Raw genomic sequence first — 23,831 nt, 5'->3', positions numbered from 1 at the left:
TTTTTTAACAGAGATACTTTGAAAATATTTTTCCAACAGTGAAAAAATTTTTTTCTAACAAACACCAATTCCGCGCTTCAAAAATTACCTTTTCAACAGTCAGAAATTAAAGAGAGAGAGAGATATTTTTGCACTTTCGAACGTAATTCTTTGCACTCTGCAAACACCGAACGCTTGTTAACTTTGGAAACTTACGCTCCGCCAAAAAATACACGACAACGCGGCTCTCGCCGTGCGAGACGCCGACTCTGAAACACTGAAAACCAACTTTCCACAAACTCTTGCGCTATTGGCGAAAGGGAACGATGGCGGAATTAGTCTGAAAACGATGGGAACAGATTAGAAAGCGAATTAGCCGTGTTTGCACAGTCGTCTGCGGAACTTCTAATTCCGTCTCGTTCTCATTACGCATAAATGACTGAGGCGAACGAAAACGAACATTGAAATTCGCTGATTGTACGCGTTCGTTGCGACAGATTACGGTTTATTGTATTGTGCAATAACAATGCAAAGAGAGAGAGAGAAATTATATCCTCATTCATAAAAGCAAGAGAATACGTTAGCTTTGAACATTATAGTTGATTCAGATTGTTAATGATTTGAATTATTTAATTTCATTATTAGTTTCTATTTCGATTATTTTACTAATTTTAATAATACGATTTGAGGGTTAATTAAAGCACGTGATAATAAATTATTAAGTGAAAATTATTGGTAAGAATTGCGAAGAAATTGTAGAAATTGTTTTTACGTGCAGTAAGGAGACACTTTGAAATTTCATTATATCAGTATTGTAACAAACATATTCATATTTAAAGAAATCTGAAACGCAAAAGCCACAAGATCATTTAGTACAAATATATATCTTTTAACGGTCCATCATTCACCCTGTTAATACACGATCACCTTTATTATTTGTTACACGTTCAAAAGAACTGAGCTCGTACTTTAAATTACGCTACTAACGAAACAGTCTGTTGTGTATCAAATAATCAGTGACTTCTTCGAAATAAATTGTCCCTAGACAAAATTACCAAATAAAGAAAAATTGTAGGCTCGTTTCACCCCGGTTTTGCCTCGGTCTCCGTAGGTCACCGATTTTATTCGTCAACTTTAACAGATGGGAACGGGGTAATTCAATATCTTACGAGAGGTAATGGCTTTAGGGTTTGACAGTCGTAGCCCCAAGATGAACGTAAACTCTCCATCATCAGGGAGGGCGGTGTAACCGGTGGCGGTGAACGACGATACGAGGACCGGACTAAAACGGTGGGGAGGAGGGGATGGAAAGAGAAACGAGGTCAGCCTGTGTAGTTTCGTTGGCAAGATGGATGAGCCTCGGGTCATTCAGAACGGATTAATTTCAATATCCTGTTAATTTGAGCCGTCGCGTCGACCTTAAACGCAACTGCGGCCAGCCCAGGCTTCACCGTACGTTTCATCCCTTCGTGGCAAATTTACCAGAGTGGACGAGGTCGATGGCGTTCGTCTTTTACGGCATCGGTGGTCACGTTCACGAGCGATCGAGTTTTAATCGTTGCAAAATAAACACTCGGCCTCGTTGTAGCAAATGTTTTCCATCGGGCGTTACTTTATCCCGTGTAACACGCGCGTTTGCCGCGGATTAATCGCCGACGCGGAATTTTTTATGGGTTTCAAATTTGTTTGGTTTGGATGGTTGAAAATTGATATTCCACATGTATATATGTATATTTTTTTTTTTTCGAGTTCGAAAAATTTATTCTCTGTCGGATTTTTTTTTTTTTTTTTTGTAATTTTTAGTAAAATCTTCGAAACGTTTTCAAAAATATGCGAACTCTCGGTGTTTCGAATTTTATAAATATTCAAATAGACCGATATTCGAGTTTTCGAACGCTCAATCTTCCAGATTTTCAAACATTCCAATCTTCGAAACTTTCGTCTGAATTTCTTTAAGTCTCAAATCTTCAAGCATGCAAACTTATAAATTTTCGTATTTTCTTCCGTTGTTTTCAGACATCTAAATTTCACAAATTCCGGATATTTGAATCTACGAACTTTCAACCATCCTCGTTCAAACTCCCAAATTCTCGATCGTTCAAATTTCGATTAACGATTCCAAATGTCCGTGACCTCGAAGATTACCAGTTTCAGAAAGTTTATGCAACTCTGAGAATATTTATTTTTCGACTCGATAAAAAACAAAAAAGTCGCAGCATCTGTTCCTCCCGCGTTCACAAATTTCCAACGTAATCCAAGCGAACATCCACTTTTTGCCGTTGGAAAAAACATAAATCGGCATTTCGAGCGAAATCGATGGAGTCCACTAGAGTCGGATCGTTAAATTATGAATGCTTTTTCCAATGAATCCGCCCACGCGCCTGTGAAACTTCAACATCGTTGACTGTGGCCATGAATTATTCCCCCGCTTATTATCCTTACCCCTTTGTCGTCGAATCGTTTCCGATACATTAAACTTTTAACCGGTTTCGATCGGTTTATCGACGATCCCAATTCTCTGCCGGAGTTTGTGTCAATTTCGAAACGAGAGATTCCAGAGAAAGAGAGAGAGAGAGAGAGAGAGAGAGAGAGAGAGAGAGAGAGAGAGAGAGAGATGGAATTTATATTTCATGGAAAGAAGCTTCTTCTCGCCGAAGTATTCGCGATATTTTTTAATTAATTTCGACCTGGTGGACGAGTCTCGTTCGGAAACATCCCACCTTTGAAACTCTTTTAAGACGAGACACGCAACTCTTCACAGTGAAACTTTCCCTGGAGATGCTCGACTTTAAAAATTCTTGCCACCATGGAATTCTGCTGCTTCTGCTCGTTAAAACTTCCCTCCTGATGCCAAATCTGCTGATTTGCTACGAATCTCTTGCGATTTTTTTCCGTATTGGGGACTATCGTAGGTAGAAAGCCTACGAAAAGATCGACTCGCCCTTGAAATTTCTACGCGAATCGTGAAACTTTGCAAATTTCACTCGAATTTCGTTGAAGAATTTTTCGTCACCACTTTCTTAACTTTCTCTCAACTTTCTCTCGATTCTAAATACTGGATTCAAAATACAAGTTTTTCGGATACTAGAATTCTCGAATCTTTTAAATTTTCACTTTTCAAGCTTCTAAATTAGCGCCCGTAGAATATTTAGGTTTCCCGAAATGTTTGAAATTTAATTTACAATTAATTAATTTTCGTATATTTATACTCGAAAATTTTCTGACTTATACGTTTCACATGACAATAGAAAATCATCATTTTCGAGACTGGATCGTAAAAGTCATTAAAAAAAGATTTCACCAATCGTAGAAATATTTTTGGACCAACGGAATAATTTTATTATTATTCCATGGACATTGGTAAGCGCATGATTAAGGATGTTTGTCCATGGTATTTCGACCATCTGATTTATCGTATATTATTGGACATTTAACATACGTAGGTACATAGATTTGACAGTCGGTGATTCATCGTTTGTCGTTAAATATTTACCAGCTTGTTCATTTGTCAACCAGATGCTGGCTAATTTGACATTGGCTATCCGGTGATTCGCCACCTCCGGGCGACGAATAATTCGCTCGGTTTTCGGTGGTACTCGATCCATGTAATTTCTTTGGTTGAAGCAAAGGAATTCGAGCACGTGGCTGTAGAAAATTGCAAGTGAAATTGCGATCCGAACTTTCTCGTTTGAGCACTTTGTCGAACCTCGATAATTAAAACTGCAACATAATTTTATTCGCGAAACATCCCTCGTCAAGTTGAAGTTTCAAAATTTCAAGGAGATGAAGCAAAGATTTTTAATAGGCGGTCAATCAGAGAAGATCGTTCCAGTATAAAGATTAGGTTGTGCTTAAACTTATCCATTTAACGCTTGCAATCGTTATCGATCAATTTACACAATCGAATTCTACTTTTCAGCATTGTGAAAATATTTGAAGAAATGGTAATTTATAATTTATTTAAGATAAACCAACTTGGATTGATTAGCAATTACTTCAGATTTTCAAAAATTGCAATGGTACAAAAAAATATTCAGCAAATCCTTAAAGTGCAACATTGGAACAACGTTCGGGCATAAGCGTAATAATATAAATTATAACCAATAGACGTACAAATCGTATAATCGCGTAATTTAATTACTCGTAATAAAACAAATTGTAAACAATTAATCAATCAATAATAAATGATATAACTTATATTGTTAGGTGATATCGTACTTTTTCTTATTTTCTTCGTTTATTAAATTGTTTTCGCTGGTGATTCAATTATGTCATTAAAAACGCGTTAATTTTTATTTAACAGAAGTTTTAACATTCCATTTGGAAGGAACACATTCGCCGTTATTAAAATATAGCTTCCCGTATCTTTTTCATCAGCGTGGTAATTTGAACAACATTCGTTTCAACGCGGCGCTCGTTCCTTTTTTCAAAGTCTCCTGTCAAAGTGCTTGAATTTAAAAACTTTTGTATCTTCGCACGAGTAACTTTAGAGGCAGAAGAAGAAAACGAGTAATATGACTGCTTCGTACATGGAAAAATAACAAACTCAACAATCTGAATAGTCAACAAACTCGCGAGATCGCATGATATCGGGACTGGGTCCTATAAATGTATCAAACACTTTAAAATTCAAGTTTATTTGTAATATTTACACTGATAATCTTTTCCATAAAATATATAAAATTAAGAAAAATCGTCTGGAGATCGCGACTGAACCATCCAAATATACCAAACACTTTAAAATTCAATTTTATTTACAATATTTACACTGATAATCTTTCCCGCGAATGAATAAATAGAATTTTAAAAAAAATCGTCGAAGCAATCAATTCCCAAAATATTTTATATTACTTCTGGAGACTGAACTCTCAAGCATATCAAACACTTTAAAATTCAAGCTGTGATCTCCCTCACAAACAAATAAATCAAATTAAGAAGAATCAGTAATCTGAAGGATTGCCAATACATCGTTCGCGTGGACTAAACTACGATCGTGAGAACCGTCGCTTTCAAACCTTCTAAATTCAGCAAGCAGCTGTGGTTTTCGCTTGAGAAAAAGTGTCGGATAATTCGGATCGATCGGGTGCAATTCGTTAACCGCAGGCAGATCGATCGAAATTAATGCAAATGAAGCCTAGGTAGGTAGTTTGATCGCCGGCGTTGCAGGCGTGACCGCGCGGCAGTAGTAGCGGAACGTTATAAATCGGACGTAACAGCTTCGAGGAGGCGGACGCCACGCTGAACATCTGACGTAAGGACACTTGATTGCCGGTATCGGAGCATGTCCTTCTGAAGATTGCCAACCAAGGAGGCTCGCATGTTCCCTACCGACGAAACGAGAGTATAATTTGTCATATCGATCATGCAAAAAAAAAAAAAAAATAAAAAATAAAAAAGACAGAAACACGACGAGATGGAACGATGCAACGCACAGTGGCGGCGGCGCCACTGCATCGTAACGCGATAGTTTATGCATTTTTCCACGTAGCTGATCTTTTTTTACGGTTATCGAGGCACGAGCCGTGAATACCAGCTTGAACAGTAAAATTACGATCGGCCGTTACGATCGCTACGAAATTGTTATCGAGCATCCGTTTATCACGTTTCGCGTTTCGACGGGGAGGGGTTGAAATTAGTTTTTGCTGCTCGGGACGCCGTATTATAACTCGTTAAACGTAATGGAATGTTCGACGCGATAAATCGACGCGCGACGGAAGTCCATCGGACGATGTTTTACGACGATCCTCTTGTTTTGCTTGCTTTATTAGAGAACATTTTACTGAGCTTGTAAAGCACAGCGTTTCGTTGGTCAGATTCGGATTCATGAACTTTTGGAATGGAACAATATAATGTGGAGGAATTTTGGTCGATATTTTACTATTTTACTGTTACATTGAAAAAGGAAATTTTCAAAAGATTATACTAAATACGACAGTCTTTTGGACGCAACATTTAAAAAATAGTAGATGAAAAAAAACAGGAGCGTGTTTCGTTTAGCAAATTAGCAAAAATCTCACTTTGTTTTGCGGATTTTTCCAGCTAGAAGATCTATACTAGAGACGCGTATAGATATTATAGATATTATAAAATATTAAAGACGAGTACACGCGTATTGGGTATTTAAAATTAAGGAATTGAAAAAGTTTAATAACAAATTGAGAGTGCATTCGTCTCTAAACGTATTTTATTTTATTTTCAATCGTTTTATCAATCGGTCATACGGGTATACGGACGTTCAAAGTGTTAATGAAACACTTGCGATCTCTAATGAGATGTCTCCGATCAACTAAATTGCTGTTAGTTACGCAAGAGCGAAATTGGGATGCTCGGGGAAACGAAATTGATCGTTCCACGTCTCGTTGGTTTATTTAGTTACGTGACTGTCCGGGCACCCGGTAAGTGATTGTTATCGTTTTCTAACGTTACGTACGCGTGTAAACCACGTGTAACGACGCAACAAAACTGCGCTGTACGATAACCCGAATACCCTTGGCTTTATGTATACGTATCAAATATTGATAAGCGCTGAGAAGAAAAAAGAGAGAGAGAGAGAGAGAGAGAAAAAAAAAGGAAAAGACAACGTTGTCGCGTCGGAATATCGAAAATCGATTTACCGTCGCTTTGCCTGGTTTGTACCTACGAGAACTCGATGCGTATTGAAATAGATTGAATTTCCAGTCGCAACTCCGTAGGAATTTTCGAAACTACGCGACGTCGCGTCTTGCGAGAATTTTTCCTTCGACGACGGCTGATTGTCGATCGATCCTTTGGACAGTTTCAGACTGCTTATCTTTATTACTTTATATATTTTGCACTTTCGTTATTCAAATTCAACGCTCAACAATTTTGATAAAAATTTACGTACTTTACAGATTTCGACCAAACCACTTAGTTAATTAGAAAAAGTAAGTTAAATCATAGATTCATCGAGAGTTAGATTGTGTATAATATTTAAATATTCATTAAAAATTTAAATTTTACTTTTGCGAGTTTTTCAGCTTTACTTGTTTTTTTTTTTTTTTCTTTTCAAAATTTATGTAACTGAGTAACTCTATGAGTTTACTTGACAACAAAAAAAGAGAAAAGGATCGCGCGGATAATTTCGATAAACTTGAGAAGAGAAGAGTCGAGAGAACATCGACGGCGATTGTTTTCGTCGATCGAAGCGAACTGACGAAAATCGATAGACGCGAATGTAAAAAAGGAGTGGAAAAAGGGAGTAACTCAGACTGTTGGCGGATTGATTAACCAGCAGTAATCGATCCGCATTAATGCGAGTAGATCCAGGCGGTCTGATCGCGTTACAACTTCCGGTACACACTCGCAACGCCGGTGGAACGTATAAATCAACCTTAACAGCCTTCGAATCGCAACGTCTAATGTAAAGCCTGTCAAGCTTGACCCTCACCCTGAAAACACTTATGTAACATCCGCCTCTAAATTCAACCCTCGGAAATCTTTCCCCCATTCCTCGGAACGACATAAGCCAAACGTCCGATCTGGGAACGTCTAATCGGAATTGATCACCGCGATCGCTCAATTTCACCGATCCTTCATATCCACGCCTCGGTGTTAATAAAGTTAACTTTTTATTATTGTCTCGGTCCACGGGAACGAGATCACCTGTTTGTTCTTCTCAAACTTCTTCGCTCGTCGCTTTAAATCTAGTGCGTTGCGCCTTTTTTAACACTTTGGAACTATCGACGATTGAAGCATAAAATTCCCATTAGGAACAATGAAGTCGAAAAAAATAGAAAAACAATACAAATATGTAATACAATACTTTGGAATACCTTACTAGCTTCTATTTGTATATTTTGTATGATAAATTATTTAAGTCTTTAAAAATACGCTGCTTTTACGTGTCTCTGTAAAGTGTCTGACAAAAATGATAAATTGATTATAAAAATTTATAAAATTATAAATTGATGATAAAATTTATAAAATAAATTGACTAAAAATTTATAAAATTACAGACACGTTGTAAAAAATTTTAGATATTTATAATTTTTACACATTTATTTTATATAAAACATAAAAAAATAATTGTTTAAATAAATTTTGTACAAATAGACTTTTACGTACATTATTTATGGAAAAATTGAAAATTGGTTTTAAAGTGCAAGATTGCTGATGGATGCGCGTGATGAGAAAAAAAATATGTAAAATATCCAAAGTACATATATATATATATATTCTCACATAAGCTCCTATTGCTTTAATCAACAAATCTAATAATCAAATTTTATACATTCTTATCCTTCTTACGAATTATTTCAAAAACACGTCCTCGCAACTAACAACAAAACAAAAAAGAAAATCTCAAACAGAATGCTCGAAATTTCCCAAATCTCCCGGGGGTCTAATTTCTGGGACTAGATTTTCCAGCATCTTCTCGGACTCGCGTAAGCTGCAGAACGGTGTTCTAACTGCACGGATCAAAGGTGGGGACCGTGTCTTGGGAGAAAGGTCGCTTCAATTTATGCTCCTTATCTCGCGGCAGTTCGAGGCGACAGAAGTGTCTGGCGACGTATCCGCGCGCGTCTCACGCCTTTTCCACAATCTAATTTGCCCGCACGAGCGGAAAGGCGAGAACGACGTCTGAGTAATTTCCAAGCGGTCGAGCTTTCGAGCTATATGTATACGTTCGACCGAGTATCCGAGTCGGTGAAGAGCGGGGGTCGAACCTAGGAAATATACCGGTCCCCCGACACCGCAGTTTTCCCAAAACTTGGGGCTAATCTCCGTGTCTAATCTGAATCTGCCTGTCTGTCGACTTACCGGCGCGAGGGCAGCTTACGTCGCGATTTCTACGGCGGCGCGGTAATTGAACAAACACAGCTCGAACTCGCTGCCGATGCTCCGGGCCTGTTCCATGAAATTGTTGGCCAGGAACAAGCAACCGAAGCTCGCTGTTCCGGTTTTAATTCGGTTTTAAGTTCAAACGATTCGTCTAACGACGAGTTACGAGACGTTTGACTTTGCTGCTCGATGAGCGACTAGCACAACTCAATTCCCGTAATTATACAGTTTAACGATTTTTCCGAATGTTTCAATCAGGAGGAGAATTATGTTGCTTCGCAGTAGGAGAATTGTCGGCTGTTTGAAAGCTTCAGATGCGATCCTCTGGAAGTGATATTTCGATAGTTAAATCTAACAACGTTTCCAAATTTTATTTATTTGTCATTACGAGACTTGGAACGTTCGGACACTGAACCAGTTCAAACCAAAAATTCGTACATTTTCCTGCAACTTTATTAATATTATTAATATTATTAGTAGTATTATTAATATTATTAACATTATTAATATTGTTTAAAGATCAAAGACGAAAGTATCATGGGTGCCTGCAAGTAATGTACAAAATTTTATTTTATTTAAGAGTTAGTACAATTTTACTCTCTAATATAATTTAACAATTTGCTAACTTAACTAAGTTAGCTTACATATTTAATATGGAATATATTACAGTTATATTACAGGTTATATATTACAATATATTACAGTTATAGTACAGGTTATATATTACAATATATTACAGGTTATATTACAGTAAATTATGACTTACATATATTACGCAAGACAACGTTTATTAAATATGAAGAAAACGACATTACACGTGGGTACCCATGATACGTATGAAACAGAATGAAAGCCTAGAATGAAATTCGAGCGTACTGTCGACATAAAATTACTACAGTCTACGTGGGTTTTCGATTAATTCCCTTTTCCAATTTCGACGCGGCCCTCCACTTCACCGAGCTTTATAATAGCCAATAGATGAATTTACAAATTGTCAATTCTCCGATCGTTTGGTCGCTACCGCTAGACATTTGCATCGTAACAAAATCGATTCGAAACGCATATCCATCCACTGGCCATAGCGCGTTCCGAAGTTAATCAACTTCCATGTAACTGGCACAACAAACTGGGAACGAACAAGTCGGCGCGGTATTTATATCGAGGTTGGACGATTTTCCTGCGAAAGAATGCGAAGTAAATCGCGGAACTGCGAAAGCCAAGGCACCACAATCCAGAAACAGAGAGAGAGAGAGAGAGAGAGAGAGAAAGAATACATTCAGAACTTACTTTCCCCTTTCTCTCTTCGATCCTTTTCCTCCTAGCCACGTGTCGGCAAGGTAAACAAAGAGGGAGCTCGTTGCAATGCAAATTCGCGACGGTTCTCGCGATTACAAAGCCATTAAAGAGCAGCCTATGCAAATGAAAGAGCATTATATCCTCCTGCGCTTCGTGCTCGTTCTTTCTTTCTTTTTCTTTTTTTCTTCTTCTTCTTCCTCGCTTCGTCCCTCTCTAACCATTCTCGGTCTCGACTTTTCTGTTCAGCTACTACTTGGCAACAACCGAAGAGGAGTCGGCGGTGCAACATTTGTACAGGATATCTACGAGGCTCGACGGTGACCGAAAGTCCAAGTGTCTGAGCTGCGGTATCGTGCGGGAGACCGATAGGAACCGGTGTCTTTACAACACGGCGAAATTTTCCACGGATCATTCGCACTACGTGCTCACCTGCGCCGGCCCTGGAGTGCCTGACATCGCCATTTATAACAGGGTGAGTTGAATTGACAAATATGTGAGATGCTTGTGTCGTACTGTTTTGGACAGTTTCGTATTTTTTTGGAGTATAATTGTGGAAATTTTTCTTTTAAATATTTTACACGTATATACTCTGCATTCTGCGGAATTTTCCACTTTAATGTTTGCCTCACTCGCAACCAGAAACTTTCTCTTCGAAGTATTTTATTTGACGATCGAAGAAAATTGATTTCGTCAAACATGTTTATTAGCACGTTGAGTAAATTTTATATATTTCACAAACAGTTAAATTCCAAGACAAATTTGAGAACCATCTACGCAACTAAAGAAATTTCATATAATCCAAATACAGATTTGTTTTATTCGTCAAGTATTGCCAACAGTTGCTGCCTGAGAAAAGAACACACACGTAAAAGATTTTTAAAAATTTGATCAAAGAATCGAGATGCACATTGGCCATCGAAGGAATTTGTTTTCGTCGAAGATGGGATTGTTTATCGACACGTTAAATAAATTTTGCACATCTTACGAACAATTAAATTTAGTAAATTCCGAAAGAAATTTCAGAAATTCCTATTACAAGAAATTTGAGAAACACCTGCGCAACACGTCACTGCAATTAAAGAAATTGACTCCAAATGCAGGTTTATTTTATTCGTCAAATATTACCATCAGTCGTTGCCTGAGAAAAGAACGTGCGCATAAAGGTGCCATTTTTTTTTTTTTTTTTTAAGTCTAATCCTGACGTCAAAGGACGAATCGAGATGCACATTCGAAGAGCCGGGGAGTTTCTCTCGATAATAAAACGTCAATAGTTGAACGGTTCTTTTCGAATTTCACTTGATATTTCAGTCTTGCTTTCACGCCTCGGCGAAATTGGCAGACGTATTTCACCAGTGATATTCTATCCGAAACCCCGGAAAGTCTCGTGCCTGCCGTTCCGACACCGCTCGCGAGAATCTATTTGCCATAGATTCGACGAATTTTAATCCCAAACGTGCGACATATGCATCTCTATAACTCACGCAAATGTATGTATTTCGTCGTTTCCCAGTGGCAGCAGAGCCTTCGGCTCTGTTGAGTAAACGAACTGGCTGACATGTTTCGCATCAGTTCGCGCAAAAAAGAAAGAAAGGAAAACGAGAAAAATCCCTCGAAAAGTGAAAGCCGGAACTGCTACAACTTTCAATTATCCCTGTCCCTTTCGAAACTAATCGATCGTTATATGCGAGATTTTCCGCATCTCTCTCTCTCTCTCTCTCTCTCTCTCTCTCTCTCTCTCTTTCTGTTTCGCTGTTCTATTTTATTTCCTAAGTTAGGAAAGAAAATAGCTTTCAACTAATAATTGGAGAATTTAAAAAAATAATGGCCACGCAAATACTTCAGCGGGTAGAATTGAAGGAGATTGAAGAAATCGAAACTTGTCTGAATTAATTTGCATTCTTGCAAAAGAAATATTCTGAACAATCTAACATTGATATTGATAGTAGTTGTTCTTCAGAAATCTCACTGTAATCGAATGTGCAACGTGTCTTGAGCATCGTTCGTTATCGTGCCTTCACAAATGACATCGTGACATCGTTCTGAGCGTTTCTTGCCGCTCGGCAAAGTATGTGCGCTGACGTTAAGAGGGTTGGCCTTGTACAGGAGCTGATTTCCATCGCCGAAATTACATTATCTGCAACTTACGAAGTGAATTGTCAATCTACGAGTTTCTTGCGTTCCATTTCAGTCCCTTGAATGAATCCTGCGGCCAATACATAGCTTTTTCCGTGTTAAAAGTAACTGTCAGTTCGCAGAACGCAGGCAAAGAAGAAAGATTTGGAAAGATATAAATAAGAAATATTAATTGTTAAATAAGTACGACGTGTGTGTGTGTGTGTGTGGAACGCAAAGATCTCGATTTCAATATTATCAAATTACAACGCGAAACGAAAGATGAACAAACCTTGGTCGAAATACGTATGTGATTGAGATCGAGGCGATCGAACGCGAAAGAATCAGGAGGGGACACGATGTGGAAGGTTATACGGATGCATAAGCAACGGTCACCGATAAATCGCCGATCCTCCATGGGCCGTATGATTTGTCAGTGTCCCGGAAAGCGGCGGCGGTGCTCGAGCGACCTCGACGGTCCTCTATCTATGTTTTATGTCCGCGCTTATTGTCAGGGAAGGTGCTCCTCCTCGTGGGAGAACGAGTCGAATAGACGCGACAGATTTAGACGCGCGGGCAAATCCAACGACTTGACTATCTGGCTCCCTCGATAACCCGAATTTCCAACGCCCCGTGACTAAAACCTTCTTTACCGCATTCTCGCATCCCCTCGCAGAATTCCAGCCTGGCGAGCTTTATTCAAACGATCTGCCTTCAAACGGTCTCCAGCCGGTGCCGCTGTCATTGGGATTTATTCGGGAAATATTATGAAAAATACACTGGAACTCGGTTGTTCAAATTTCTGACCGATGATTTCTTCAGTTTAGTTTCTATCTTGGGATTTTCTTTTTTATTTTTTTTTTTTTATATACTTTTCGCGAGAAGTTTCGTTTCGATTCATTTTTCGAATCAAGTGCTTTTAATAGTAGAGTAGAATTTAACTATGCACGATTGAATGAAACAGATTTAAAGTTATACTGTATATGCTTTTTGGAATTCCACTTGATCTTCTATCTATTTTTTTTTCTTCCCCTTCCTTTAGCATTTGCCCTGCAATTTAATACAATTAAATTCAATCTGATTGAATGAATTAACATTCTTCCTGAATGAACTTTCTTTGATTCCGTTTAATTTGTTAATCTTTTTTGCCTATTTTATCCCTCCCGCGAAAATTCGTCTCTCTCTTCCTACACTGTATCGCAAGAGGATATTGAAAAAACGAAATTGATTTCCATTTCTACGTCCAATCTCGTTACGAATTTTAATCATCAACTTTCCTTTCATTTACGTTTCCTTACGTTTTCCCCCCGATGGGTTTTTGTTTCGACGATCTGTTTCCTTTCGACGAAGGATAGGAAGTTTGTCTCGGAATGAAACTCCGCCGATCTAATTTCAATTTAATTTCTTAATTTCCATAACCCCGGTGCACGCGGCTTTTATCTCAGCCCCCTCCCCCCTTCTCCCCTCTCTCGCCGTTGGTTTCATCTTCTCCGAGCATATTTAAAAGTGTAGAAAGTTTATTTGGAAATATTCAAAGCGAAAATTGAAGTTACCATTGGCCACAGTTTTGTTTCACCATCGCCAGCTTCTCATTCCCCCCCACAAGTGTTCTCGTTCAACTTTCCAATCGAATTTTAATTTAATTTCTTAATCTCTCCTCCGTTTGAACTGGCTATCTCGGCCGTCTTTTGCTCCATCGCGAAGCGTCCTCTTTCACTCTCTCTCTCTCTCTCACACACACACACACATTCTTCTTTCTGTTTTTCTACTTCTCCTCTCTAGCTCCTACTCTGAAAATTTCCACGAGGGTATTAAAATTCAATTGTATGCTCGGGAAATATCGTAATAAAGGAAGAACTAGGAAGAGAAGCACGGACGAACGAAACGCCCGGGGGCCCGGCGTTATTCAATGAATTTCGAAATTATCGCGTTTAACTGTATCGCGAACAACAGAGAATACGAGCCCGAGTATTAAACAATCAGGTTATGTGCTTTATAATCGTTTCACAAATCGCCGGAAATCCTCTCTTCCCCCCCCCCTCTCTCTCTCTCTCTCTCTCTGTCGAACGATTTGCTACGAGGGAGACAAACGCGATACACCGTTATCAGCTGGTCGAATTAAATAAATTTTCCCGCTGTTTAACAAATCAGGTAAACACGATCCGAAACCCGGCTCAACCATTTTGTTCCATCTCCGTGATCGCGCGTACACGAGTTTCGATGTCTGACAACGATTACATGCATGCATAATGGCGTCGCCGCGTTATTCCAAATCGATACTCTCTCTCTCTCCCTCTCTCTCCCCCTCTCTCTCCCCCTCTCTCTCTCTACGATTTTTAGTTCATGCATATCCGTATTTATTCACCAACGTGGAAATTAATTTAGATGATTCTCTTGCGCGTTAATTGATCCGCTTTTGCCTCTGGATAAGTTCTACAGTTACCTCGTTTGCTCAAACGAGGAAATTATCGGATTTCCCGATTTTCTTTTAGTTCTTTGGTTCAGTTGTCGCGTAAATTTTTGCCCCAGGTTTGGGTGTTTCTCGTCGCTTTATTTTTGTTATTTCATTACTTACCAATCCCAAATGATACGCGCCGCTGTCGTTCGAATTATTTTATAAATTTGGAAATAATATTACGAAACACGACGCACGTTCTATCACCGGTGATGGAGCATTTAAATTCAAAACGAATTCAATACGAAGACATCAAATTAATTTCCACGTCCGACACGTATTTCATTTCGTTTTCTTGTTTTTTCCTTCTTTTTTTTTTTATTATAACGCGTGTGTGTTTTAGTTTTCATTGAATTTTATCTCGATGCATAAATGATATCGCGTGTGCTTTATTTTTCATCGCTTTATTGTTCTTCGCTTGACGATTTTATATTTTCTCGGCCCTTGACACGGCAAACGTTGCCTTTGCATAAAAGATGTCGACGTCTGATTACATCCCAAAGTATCAATTGAACTCAAGTTCGCAAGTATTACAGCCCGAATTTCCCCTGGCAACTATCGCCTGTACTCCAACGATGCAAGTTGCATCTGTGTGTTTGTGTGTGTAGAACCAGAGAAGGTTTCCTCGCGCCTCGCGAATCCAACCCTTCAACTTACACACTTCCGAACACTTCCAAAACCCTTACTTATCAACTTTCGATACATCTTCATCTCTAATAGGTCAAACAGAAACTTTCTCGTGCTCTCTCTCTCTTTCTCTCTTTTGCATTTCCTCGAAGGCGTCACGCTTCGCGGTAAACAGCCTCGTTTCCCCTTCAAGTTTTCACGTTCGATTCGAATCCTCGTTCCAAACTGTCCGAGACGCATGCGTCAATTTAGTTCCTCTGAATTTCGATTTCAGTCTCGAAGAGAATAACTAATTTTTTAAAAAAAACTCACGATCGCTTTTAGGCAATTACTTTTTATTAAAATGTTATAACTGTCAGTGACTTTGATTGTTCATAAAGCACATGGAAGAAAGCAGATTTTACTTCCAACTGGTAGTAGAATTTTGTGATTTGCAATTTTCTTCAGAAATTTCGGAATCTTAACTTTTCGACAATGAATTCTTTAACACTCGGCACGATGCAAGTTGGTAATGAGGTTAAATCAAATTAAAGATCGCAAAGCTTGTTACTCAAATTTTCATTATCCCCAATGGGTCAACAATACCAATCGACCCTTAATTAATTAACTTGCAGAAACTTTAAAGAAATTTTCCAATGCGTGATAAAACTTCGAGGATTCTCCAATTTCCCAATTTCCTTCACGTAACATCGTTTAATAAATACAATCTTAATTAAACAATTAACAGCCATCGACGTGCTACATAGACGTACTGTAATTTCCAACAAATTTCTCACGCTCGGGCACGAGATTCTCTCCCATTAAGAGACGATGAAAGGCGTTCCCTCGCGAGGGAAGCATCAATTATCGTCAAGCTCTTAATTAGATTATCGCTCTGGATAGACGTCGCGTCGCGGGATGGATGGCGTTTGTCTTGATCGATAAAAACGAGCATGAAAAAGGACGAAGAGGTGGAGAGAGAAAAACAAGAAGAAGAAGAAGAAGAAGGGCGATGAGGGAGATTCGAAGTATTTGGCTTGTCGCAGCGGCACGATTACAACCGATAATTGGCTTTCGTCGCTTCGGACAAACGCTTCAGACTAGTCGAAGGGACTAATTTCCTTTGGAGGAGAAGTCAGCGAACGGAAGTATTCCGTTCTTGCTTGCCCGTTGGCGAACAATCATGGCGGACAGGCGGAGGAAACACTTTGCTCACTGACGTTGAATCGACGAGCGATTGTACAAGGGCGACGTGATAAGTGGGCCGATAAGAATGGAATTTTGAAGGGTGTTGGAGCTCGGCGGACTCGATAACGCAAACGACGAGGGGAGGGGATGGGGAGGGGGGGAGAGGTGGTTTTTGCGATACGTTGAACGATCTCGCGAATGAATTTCACGGCGGCGAATTTAATGGCGCGGCGACGCTTTGTCGCTTATCGGCGGTCCGTGATGAATAACTCAGTTATCGTAGCCTTTCAACGACGACAGATTTTTTTTTCTTTTTCTTTTTTTTTTTTTAGGATCGTAAAAAAGCGACGGGTGTGATCGCTGAATGAAGATTAACTGGAAAATGACTTTACTTGTCGAGTAAACGACAACGGTAATAGACTGTGTGTATTTTTGCAGCTTCGAATTTCCCATAAACGCGTATAAAAATTCACGATCCAGCGATTAGTCTGACGCTGTTCTGCCATCGAATGATTTATGACAGCTACTTGGAAATTTATATAGCGTCGTTGGAAGTTTTCTTTTTCGAAGAAAAACGACGCGATTTGTGTTCTATTCCACCGCGGAGAGTAACTAAAATCTCTCGTTTCGTGGAAAGTAAAAATAAAAATCGAAGAGTATTTATAAAGAATTGTTTCACTTGTCAACTCAGCGTTCTCTAGCTCCAGTCCAATCCACGATCCAGTTATTAAATCGACGCTGTTCTGCCACTGAATGATTTACTCAATTAATTAAGATAGCTACTTGAGTTTCACTCGAGTTGAAATCTCTTTTTAGGAAAATAATGCGATGCGTGGTGAAACGTAGAGGAGAACTGAACAGCCCCGTTCTGTAGGAAACGAAAATAGAAATTGGACGATATTCGCGGTGATTTTATTTGCCAGTTTAATTACGTTAAGTGATGTCTAATTAGATACGGAGGAAATAGAGAGGAAGAGGCGAAAGTCAAGATAAACGACCGAAACGGAGAGCGAAATTTGTAGAAAGAGAAAGTGAGAGATGGAAAAGATATATAGACTGAAGGGATGCGAGACGAACGCAGGAAAGGAGGGAACACTAATGGAAATAAATTGAGGATGATTGATCAATTTGTTAGATTTCTGGAGAGTTCGTATTTAATTATGCTCTTGTCGTCCCAACTGTGTAACACTCTATGTTAATTTCGTTACGCTTATTTACCTGAATTTCATTTCCGGTTTTTTTCAAACGTCGTAAGCTCGTTCCGCCTGTCAACGCGAAAATTGCGAGAAAATTCAAAAGAATAAATAAAAAGAAAAAGAAAAGCGAAGAGCTGGGAATTCGAATTTAAAATATTCTTAGGTTCTTACGTTCGCGGGGATAATGGAGGGAAGTGTAAAGGCAACGAGGCAGATGCAAATTGTAATCTCCTGCGTCCTCGTGTTTAACTCGCGTGGTGCCACCAGGGGGATTTGAATAAAATTTTAATCGGATACCAAAGACGGGGAAATCAGAACGATCCTATTAACTAATGCACCAAAGTGTAATTCCGCGCGGACGATTTGTAAATTATCTATGAATCGCGTCGGAGCGTTGGATAACTAAGTCGCTGCGTCCGGATTAAACGAACGGAATAATACATTGAATTCAACTCGTTATATTGCGAGAGCATCGCGGCCGACGTTGATCTCTATCGTTGGCTTGAAAGTTGCACCATCTGTTCGCAAGGTCGCTGGTACCAAAGCCTTCGACTTCGAACGCGTCGCGATAAGGGTTGAAACGACCGACTGTGACGAATTTTCAGACGCCTCTTATCATTTCCGTGAAACGTTCGGGATGAATAGTTGACAATTAATAGCTAAAGTGATCCTCGTAATTTCGGAAGAAAAATTTGATGGAAGTATAGAATAAAATTTTCAAGTAATAGATATATGAATATATATTCTTTGACCAATTCAAACTAACTTCAACGTGAATTTCACAAATAAATAATCCATTCTAGCTTCTTTTACACCATCTCTTTTCTCTCTTTTTGATTCGTTCCTTGTATTCCCTTCAATTTTTCACATTTTGGAGCAAATCATCAAATTTTTGAGACAAATCCCATTCATAAGAACCTGTATACGGTATTTCAAATTGAAGTTAACCTGCCTCTATATTGTATAATCTTATAATCTTCATTTCTATACAAATTATAGAAATTATTATATCTTCTAACTTTCGTTTGTATAACAAATTATAGAAATTATTATATCTTCTAACTTTCGTTTGTATAACAAATTATAGAAATTATTATATCTTATAACTTTCGTTTCTATAACAAATTATAGAAATTATTCTATCTCATAATCTTATAGAAAATATTATAATCTTATAGTCTTCGTTTCTGTAACAAATTCCTCGTCAGTGAATGGCATTGGCCGAATTAACAGATTAATCTACAAAACGCGCAAATTCCTGAGTATTTGGCGAGCCGCGAATCGGAGAGGAACAAAGTATTTCCTTCCTCCATTCCTCGCAAGATATATACTCTCCGTTGGAATAATTCCTCGAGAATTCCTCGAGTTCGTAAAAAGGAAAACGTGGCGGAGGAAAAAACGAAGGGGGAGGGGCGGGGAAAGAGAGGGAATCGGCGAAGCCAAGCTAGCGGGCTAACTACTTAGCAGATTCTATCAAAGACGGTAAATGGTAGATCGAGGCGGTGTGTATGTGTGTGCGTGTGTAAGAATCGATGGGTAAGCGAGAAGTTCACGGAATAGGAATCACCGTGGAGAATCCTTCTGGTGCCAGAGGGTGGCGCCGTGTAGTAAAATAAGGATGAATTAAAAGGGTCCAAGTTCGGTGGGAGGTCCTCGGGGAGTAAAGCGAGACGAGCTTTTCGGTATCGATTGAAACTCAGACGCCACTGTTTTCCTTGCCCCGAGTAGTAAGGTTTTTCCACCTACTGTTTCGATAAATATTCGAGTCCGATCGTGAACCGAGAATCGCCGACAAGTTGTAATGCGTTGGAAAGCGATGAAAGCAGAAACCTTCGGGCCATCCACGAAGTGGAAAATATTGCACTTTGGCTTTTAGAAATAAAATGAGAACAGAGAGTGATTCTTTCTCCTGACGTTACTTTACAACTCTGTTGAGATATCTTTTTTTTTTTTTTTTTTTTATTGAGAGAAGGAATGTATTGATTCGCCGAGGATGATTATCGTAATCATTTTTAGAATAATTTTTCAAGCAAATTGCATTTGTTACGATTCTCTTCGTTCAGATCTTTTTTCTCATACTTTCCAAATGAATCTACGTGTATAGTGTGTATTCAAAATGAGACTCACAGTTTATTCGAAAAATTTACGCGTTCTTCTTAAGTGAATGAAATTCTTTCATTTCATTTGGTTATTAACGTGTTTATAAAGGATATTCAGGATATTTATAAATTTTCTTTGCAAAGATCCTGAAACGAAATAACGAAACAATTCTAAGGAAATTGCGTGCTGTACCTACAGGAAGGATCAACAAGATGTCGGTGTAATATCAAGTCTCCTTTGTACACTAGCATTGGGTTCTTTCTCGCTTCTTTCTCTTAACAAGTAGAATAAATTCCTTCGTCTTTAAACACACGTCCAAGCAAGATTAATAGAATTCGACACTGATATTGGAACTAACAATCGGTAACGCTCTTGTGACAATAAAATATAAATCAAATTAAGAATTCCAAGCCTGTGTTAACTCTAAATTTTCATAATCTCCAGTAACTCGTAAAATTGAAATAATACAAGATAAGGCTTTTTTGGTAATTAAATAATTTCCTGAATTTTTATAATTTCCAGTAACTCGTAAAATTGAAATAATACTTTTTTGGTAATTAAGTAATTTCCTGAATTTTTATAATTTCCAGTAACTCGTAAAATTGAAATAATACAAGATATGGTGAAAATATAATGAATCTGAAATTTTCGCTGTTTTATCTGAACTGTAACTGGAACACATTTTCGTTTGTCACATTTTCATGGCTTTCAGAATTCCTCGAAGCTGCTGGCATGGGAGGAGAACGACGCGGTCGCCGAGATTATCGCGGAGAAATCGCAACCGGTGGTGAGGCGTTACAAGGTGCCGGTTCCCGGTGGATTCGAGGCCCGTGTCAGACTACTGATTCCACCGAATGCTGATCTGTCGGGCGCCACCAAGTATCCCATGTTGATTTTCGTGTAAGTAATCCATCGGATACTGGTTAACCATCGGGGCAAAATCAAAAAGTCTTGGGCCAAGATTACTCGAGTTAAAAACTATTCGAACAATTTATCACCTGTGTTAAATGAGAAATTTTGAACTTTTATAAACATTTTCATGAACGTTTTGTGACTTATGTTTGTCTCATTGACAAAGTTTCAAACAATTATATTGATGCAGGTATCCATGAGTTTATTTATTCATTTATTTTTGGAGATTTGAATAAATTTTAAAATAAAGCGTCTGGATATATATATATATACTTTCACACATACATATCTATTTTTTTTCATTTTGATTTCTTTGCTGGGAAGAGGTTTATATTTTGGTAATGGATAAATACAGTCTCAATATTATGCGTTATATACATTTGAATGGACCTGTGGAGATCTTCAGCACTTATTAAAATAACATTTACCATAGATTCAAAATCGCTGTTCACATTACTAGTCTTTTTCTAAATAATTTTACTGTAAATAAACACTGTTGTAATTCTCGGACTGAAAGTTCGACACACGAATTTCAAGACTTCGAGTTTTCTTTCGAACTAACTATGGATCATAATATAATTCTTATTCGTCGCTCGCATTCGTAGAAATGATCCACGGACGTTGAGAACAATTTTCGCGAGCCAACGAAACAACAGGGTTCGACGCGAAATTGAAGATTGAATTTCAAGATGTCGAAGCTTGAGAGCGCGACTCGAATAACCCAACCTTCTCTTCCCCCTCCTCTCTCTCTCTCTCTCTCTCTCTCTCTCTCTCTCTCTCTCTCTCTTTGCTTCCTCTATATAGAAATAGAGGAAACGTTTAAAATCGAGCTTGATTTCCCTGGATGTTCCGTTGGCGTGCTTGTTTTTTTCATATGCAAATGCCGGAGGCCGTCGCCCCATGAATACGCTTTAATGTCTTCGAAGCGGATCGGAATTATTCGTGTCGAATGGGGGGGCGAGGGGGGCGAGGGGAGGGAAAAAAGAAAGAAAACGGGGGCGCGGGGAATACTCAGGCGCGCGTTGCCGGCGCGTCACTCGCAGCCGTATCATTTATCAAAAATTTTTTGCCACCGTCTGCTCTATCGGGGTAGGTGTCGCGAACTGTCGCGGGGATATCGCCGTGTGAAATTCATTCGAACGCCCCGTGTAAACTCGCCCTCTGAATTTTTATGAATCCGTCCCGGGATTAATTAGCGAGTCGAATATGAAAATCAAGATCTCCCCGCCGCGCGTCTAGTTCTGCTTCTCTCCCCGCCGAAAACGCGGATGAATCGTGGCAAATTGATTGACCCCCTCTGTTTCGCGCCTATATTTCTTTGGATCCTAAGTGAAATTTTGACAGGAGTTAGATTAACATTAATCCCTTGCGCTGGCAACTGGTTCGCGGACTATAACCCGTACACAATAATTCGTCGCTTTCTTTTTCTTTTGAACTCGATATCACTGGATAGAAATTATTGAGAAGTAATCAACTTATCATATTTGTTTCACCTGAGTTACATTGAAACTGAGAAAACTTGGGACAAAAAATTCTCGACGTGCGTGGCATGTCAATGCAATCGATATCGGTGTTAAATTAAAGTTTGAATTTTTAATGAGAAGTTTTCTAACTTGACGAACAAATGTCTGAAAGTATCGTCGAAGTTAATCTGAAATCAATTTAACCCTTTGATCTGTGGCTCTAAACTATGATACACGTGCAAATTTATTAAAAAGAAACTCTCTGTCACAGAGGGACAATTATTTTGACTACTACGCTACAGGAAATTCTGCAGAAACTGGATACGTAAGAATATTTGTTAATAGAATGGATGAGATCGTAATTTATTCGAAAGAAAAGAAAAGCATACATCGCCAGGAAGCTGGAAACAGAAAGGATAGAAAGAAGGGAAAAAGAAAGGGAAACGAGTAGGAAATTAGAACGAACTGTTGGACAGTTTAATTGATAAATTTGATCGAGCTGAAATTCGATCAGTTCGAACGTCGGCAGACGTTAATTCGAGTTTCGAGTAAAATTGAATTGTACGACGGAACTCGTGGCGAACGAATTAGACTGTGTATAAATAGAAACGCACGACTCGATTCAATAATCGAGTTAAACCGGCTAATTGAATTAGGTTTTCTTGGTGCGTTCGTGCGTGACTCGTTTGATTATCGTCTTTGTGTGTGCGTGCTTTCTGTTCAAAATCGAAACATTGAAAATTTAAAATCTCCATTGTCCAGATCTCTGTCCATAGTTCAGAATGACTTTGATCGTTCAAGCCTGATCAAATTAGAGTTGCGGAGGCAGAAGAAGAAAAAGAAGAATCAAGAGAAAGAGAGAAAGATTATGTAGATTCAGTCGTTTGTATTTTGACAAACATCATATTGTCAATATACCACAGTCAAGTAAATTCAATCAAACGATAAAACGAAATTTATTGGAAATATCGACACTCGTTGCATCAAAATACTGTTATACAGCGTTATATTACGTGTATAATGTCATTACATGGTGGCATTGCATGACACAACAACCTATACGCTTTTTACAAATATCACAGTTCCATTTAATTATCAATTAGTTAAATTGTTGATATGCATATAATTTGTATTGCTCGTGCTCATTACTTCGATATTTCCTCCATACCAATGACAATGTAATCTCTTTGACATCTTTCCTGAAATATCAATGCGGCCTGACCAAAATTGGTTTGTACTACTTACTCGCGGAACATCGTTATTACTAATTAATTTCATTTGAGCTGAAGAGCAAAAACAAAACTGATTGCCAACATTATTAACGGAATTTCACGAGTCACAAGTCGAAAGTTGTGCAGTTATTAATAGATATTGCGAGTAAACAACACAAGTAAATAAAACAAACTATAAACACCCTCAGAAAAATAATTCAAAATTTAACAGCGAAACGATGTTGAAGTTTCACGAGTGAACTTTACAAATTTCTTAATTATGACGATTATTTATGAAAATTACGAAATTATCTATAACTTGTGATTCTCTTGATTGTTAACATCATCAATACAAATCTCGCTAATTTACTAAATTACAAAATTGTCAAAAAAAAAACATTGTTACAATCTGTAATTTGTAACCTCCTAGTTTACTAATATTACGAACTAATAAATTATTATTCAAGCTGACTGTACTTTAGAGACACAAAAGAAAACATTGTTACAATCT

The 23,831-nt window shown here is 38.4% G+C and overlaps 1 protein-coding gene across 1 annotated transcript in view; it reads left to right on the top strand.

Moving 5' to 3' along the window:
• Window positions 1-23,831, top strand: part of LOC122535630 (venom dipeptidyl peptidase 4-like) — a 105,652-nt gene that overhangs the window by 55,377 nt on the left and 26,444 nt on the right. The window contains exons 5-6 of the mRNA XM_043667332.1: window positions 10,324-10,549; window positions 20,447-20,634. Coding sequence (XP_043523267.1) covers window positions 10,324-10,549; window positions 20,447-20,634 — 414 coding nt within the window. The remainder of the gene's footprint in view (window positions 1-10,323; window positions 10,550-20,446; window positions 20,635-23,831) is intronic.

Source organism: Frieseomelitta varia, unplaced genomic scaffold, assembly GCF_011392965.1.
Source record: "Frieseomelitta varia isolate USP_RPSP 00005682 unplaced genomic scaffold, Fvar_1.2 scaffold_749, whole genome shotgun sequence".
NCBI lineage: Eukaryota > Metazoa > Arthropoda > Insecta > Hymenoptera > Apidae > Frieseomelitta > Frieseomelitta varia.
Note: the sequence above shows the minus strand (reverse complement) of the source record. Positions and strands in the feature narration are given on the sequence as shown.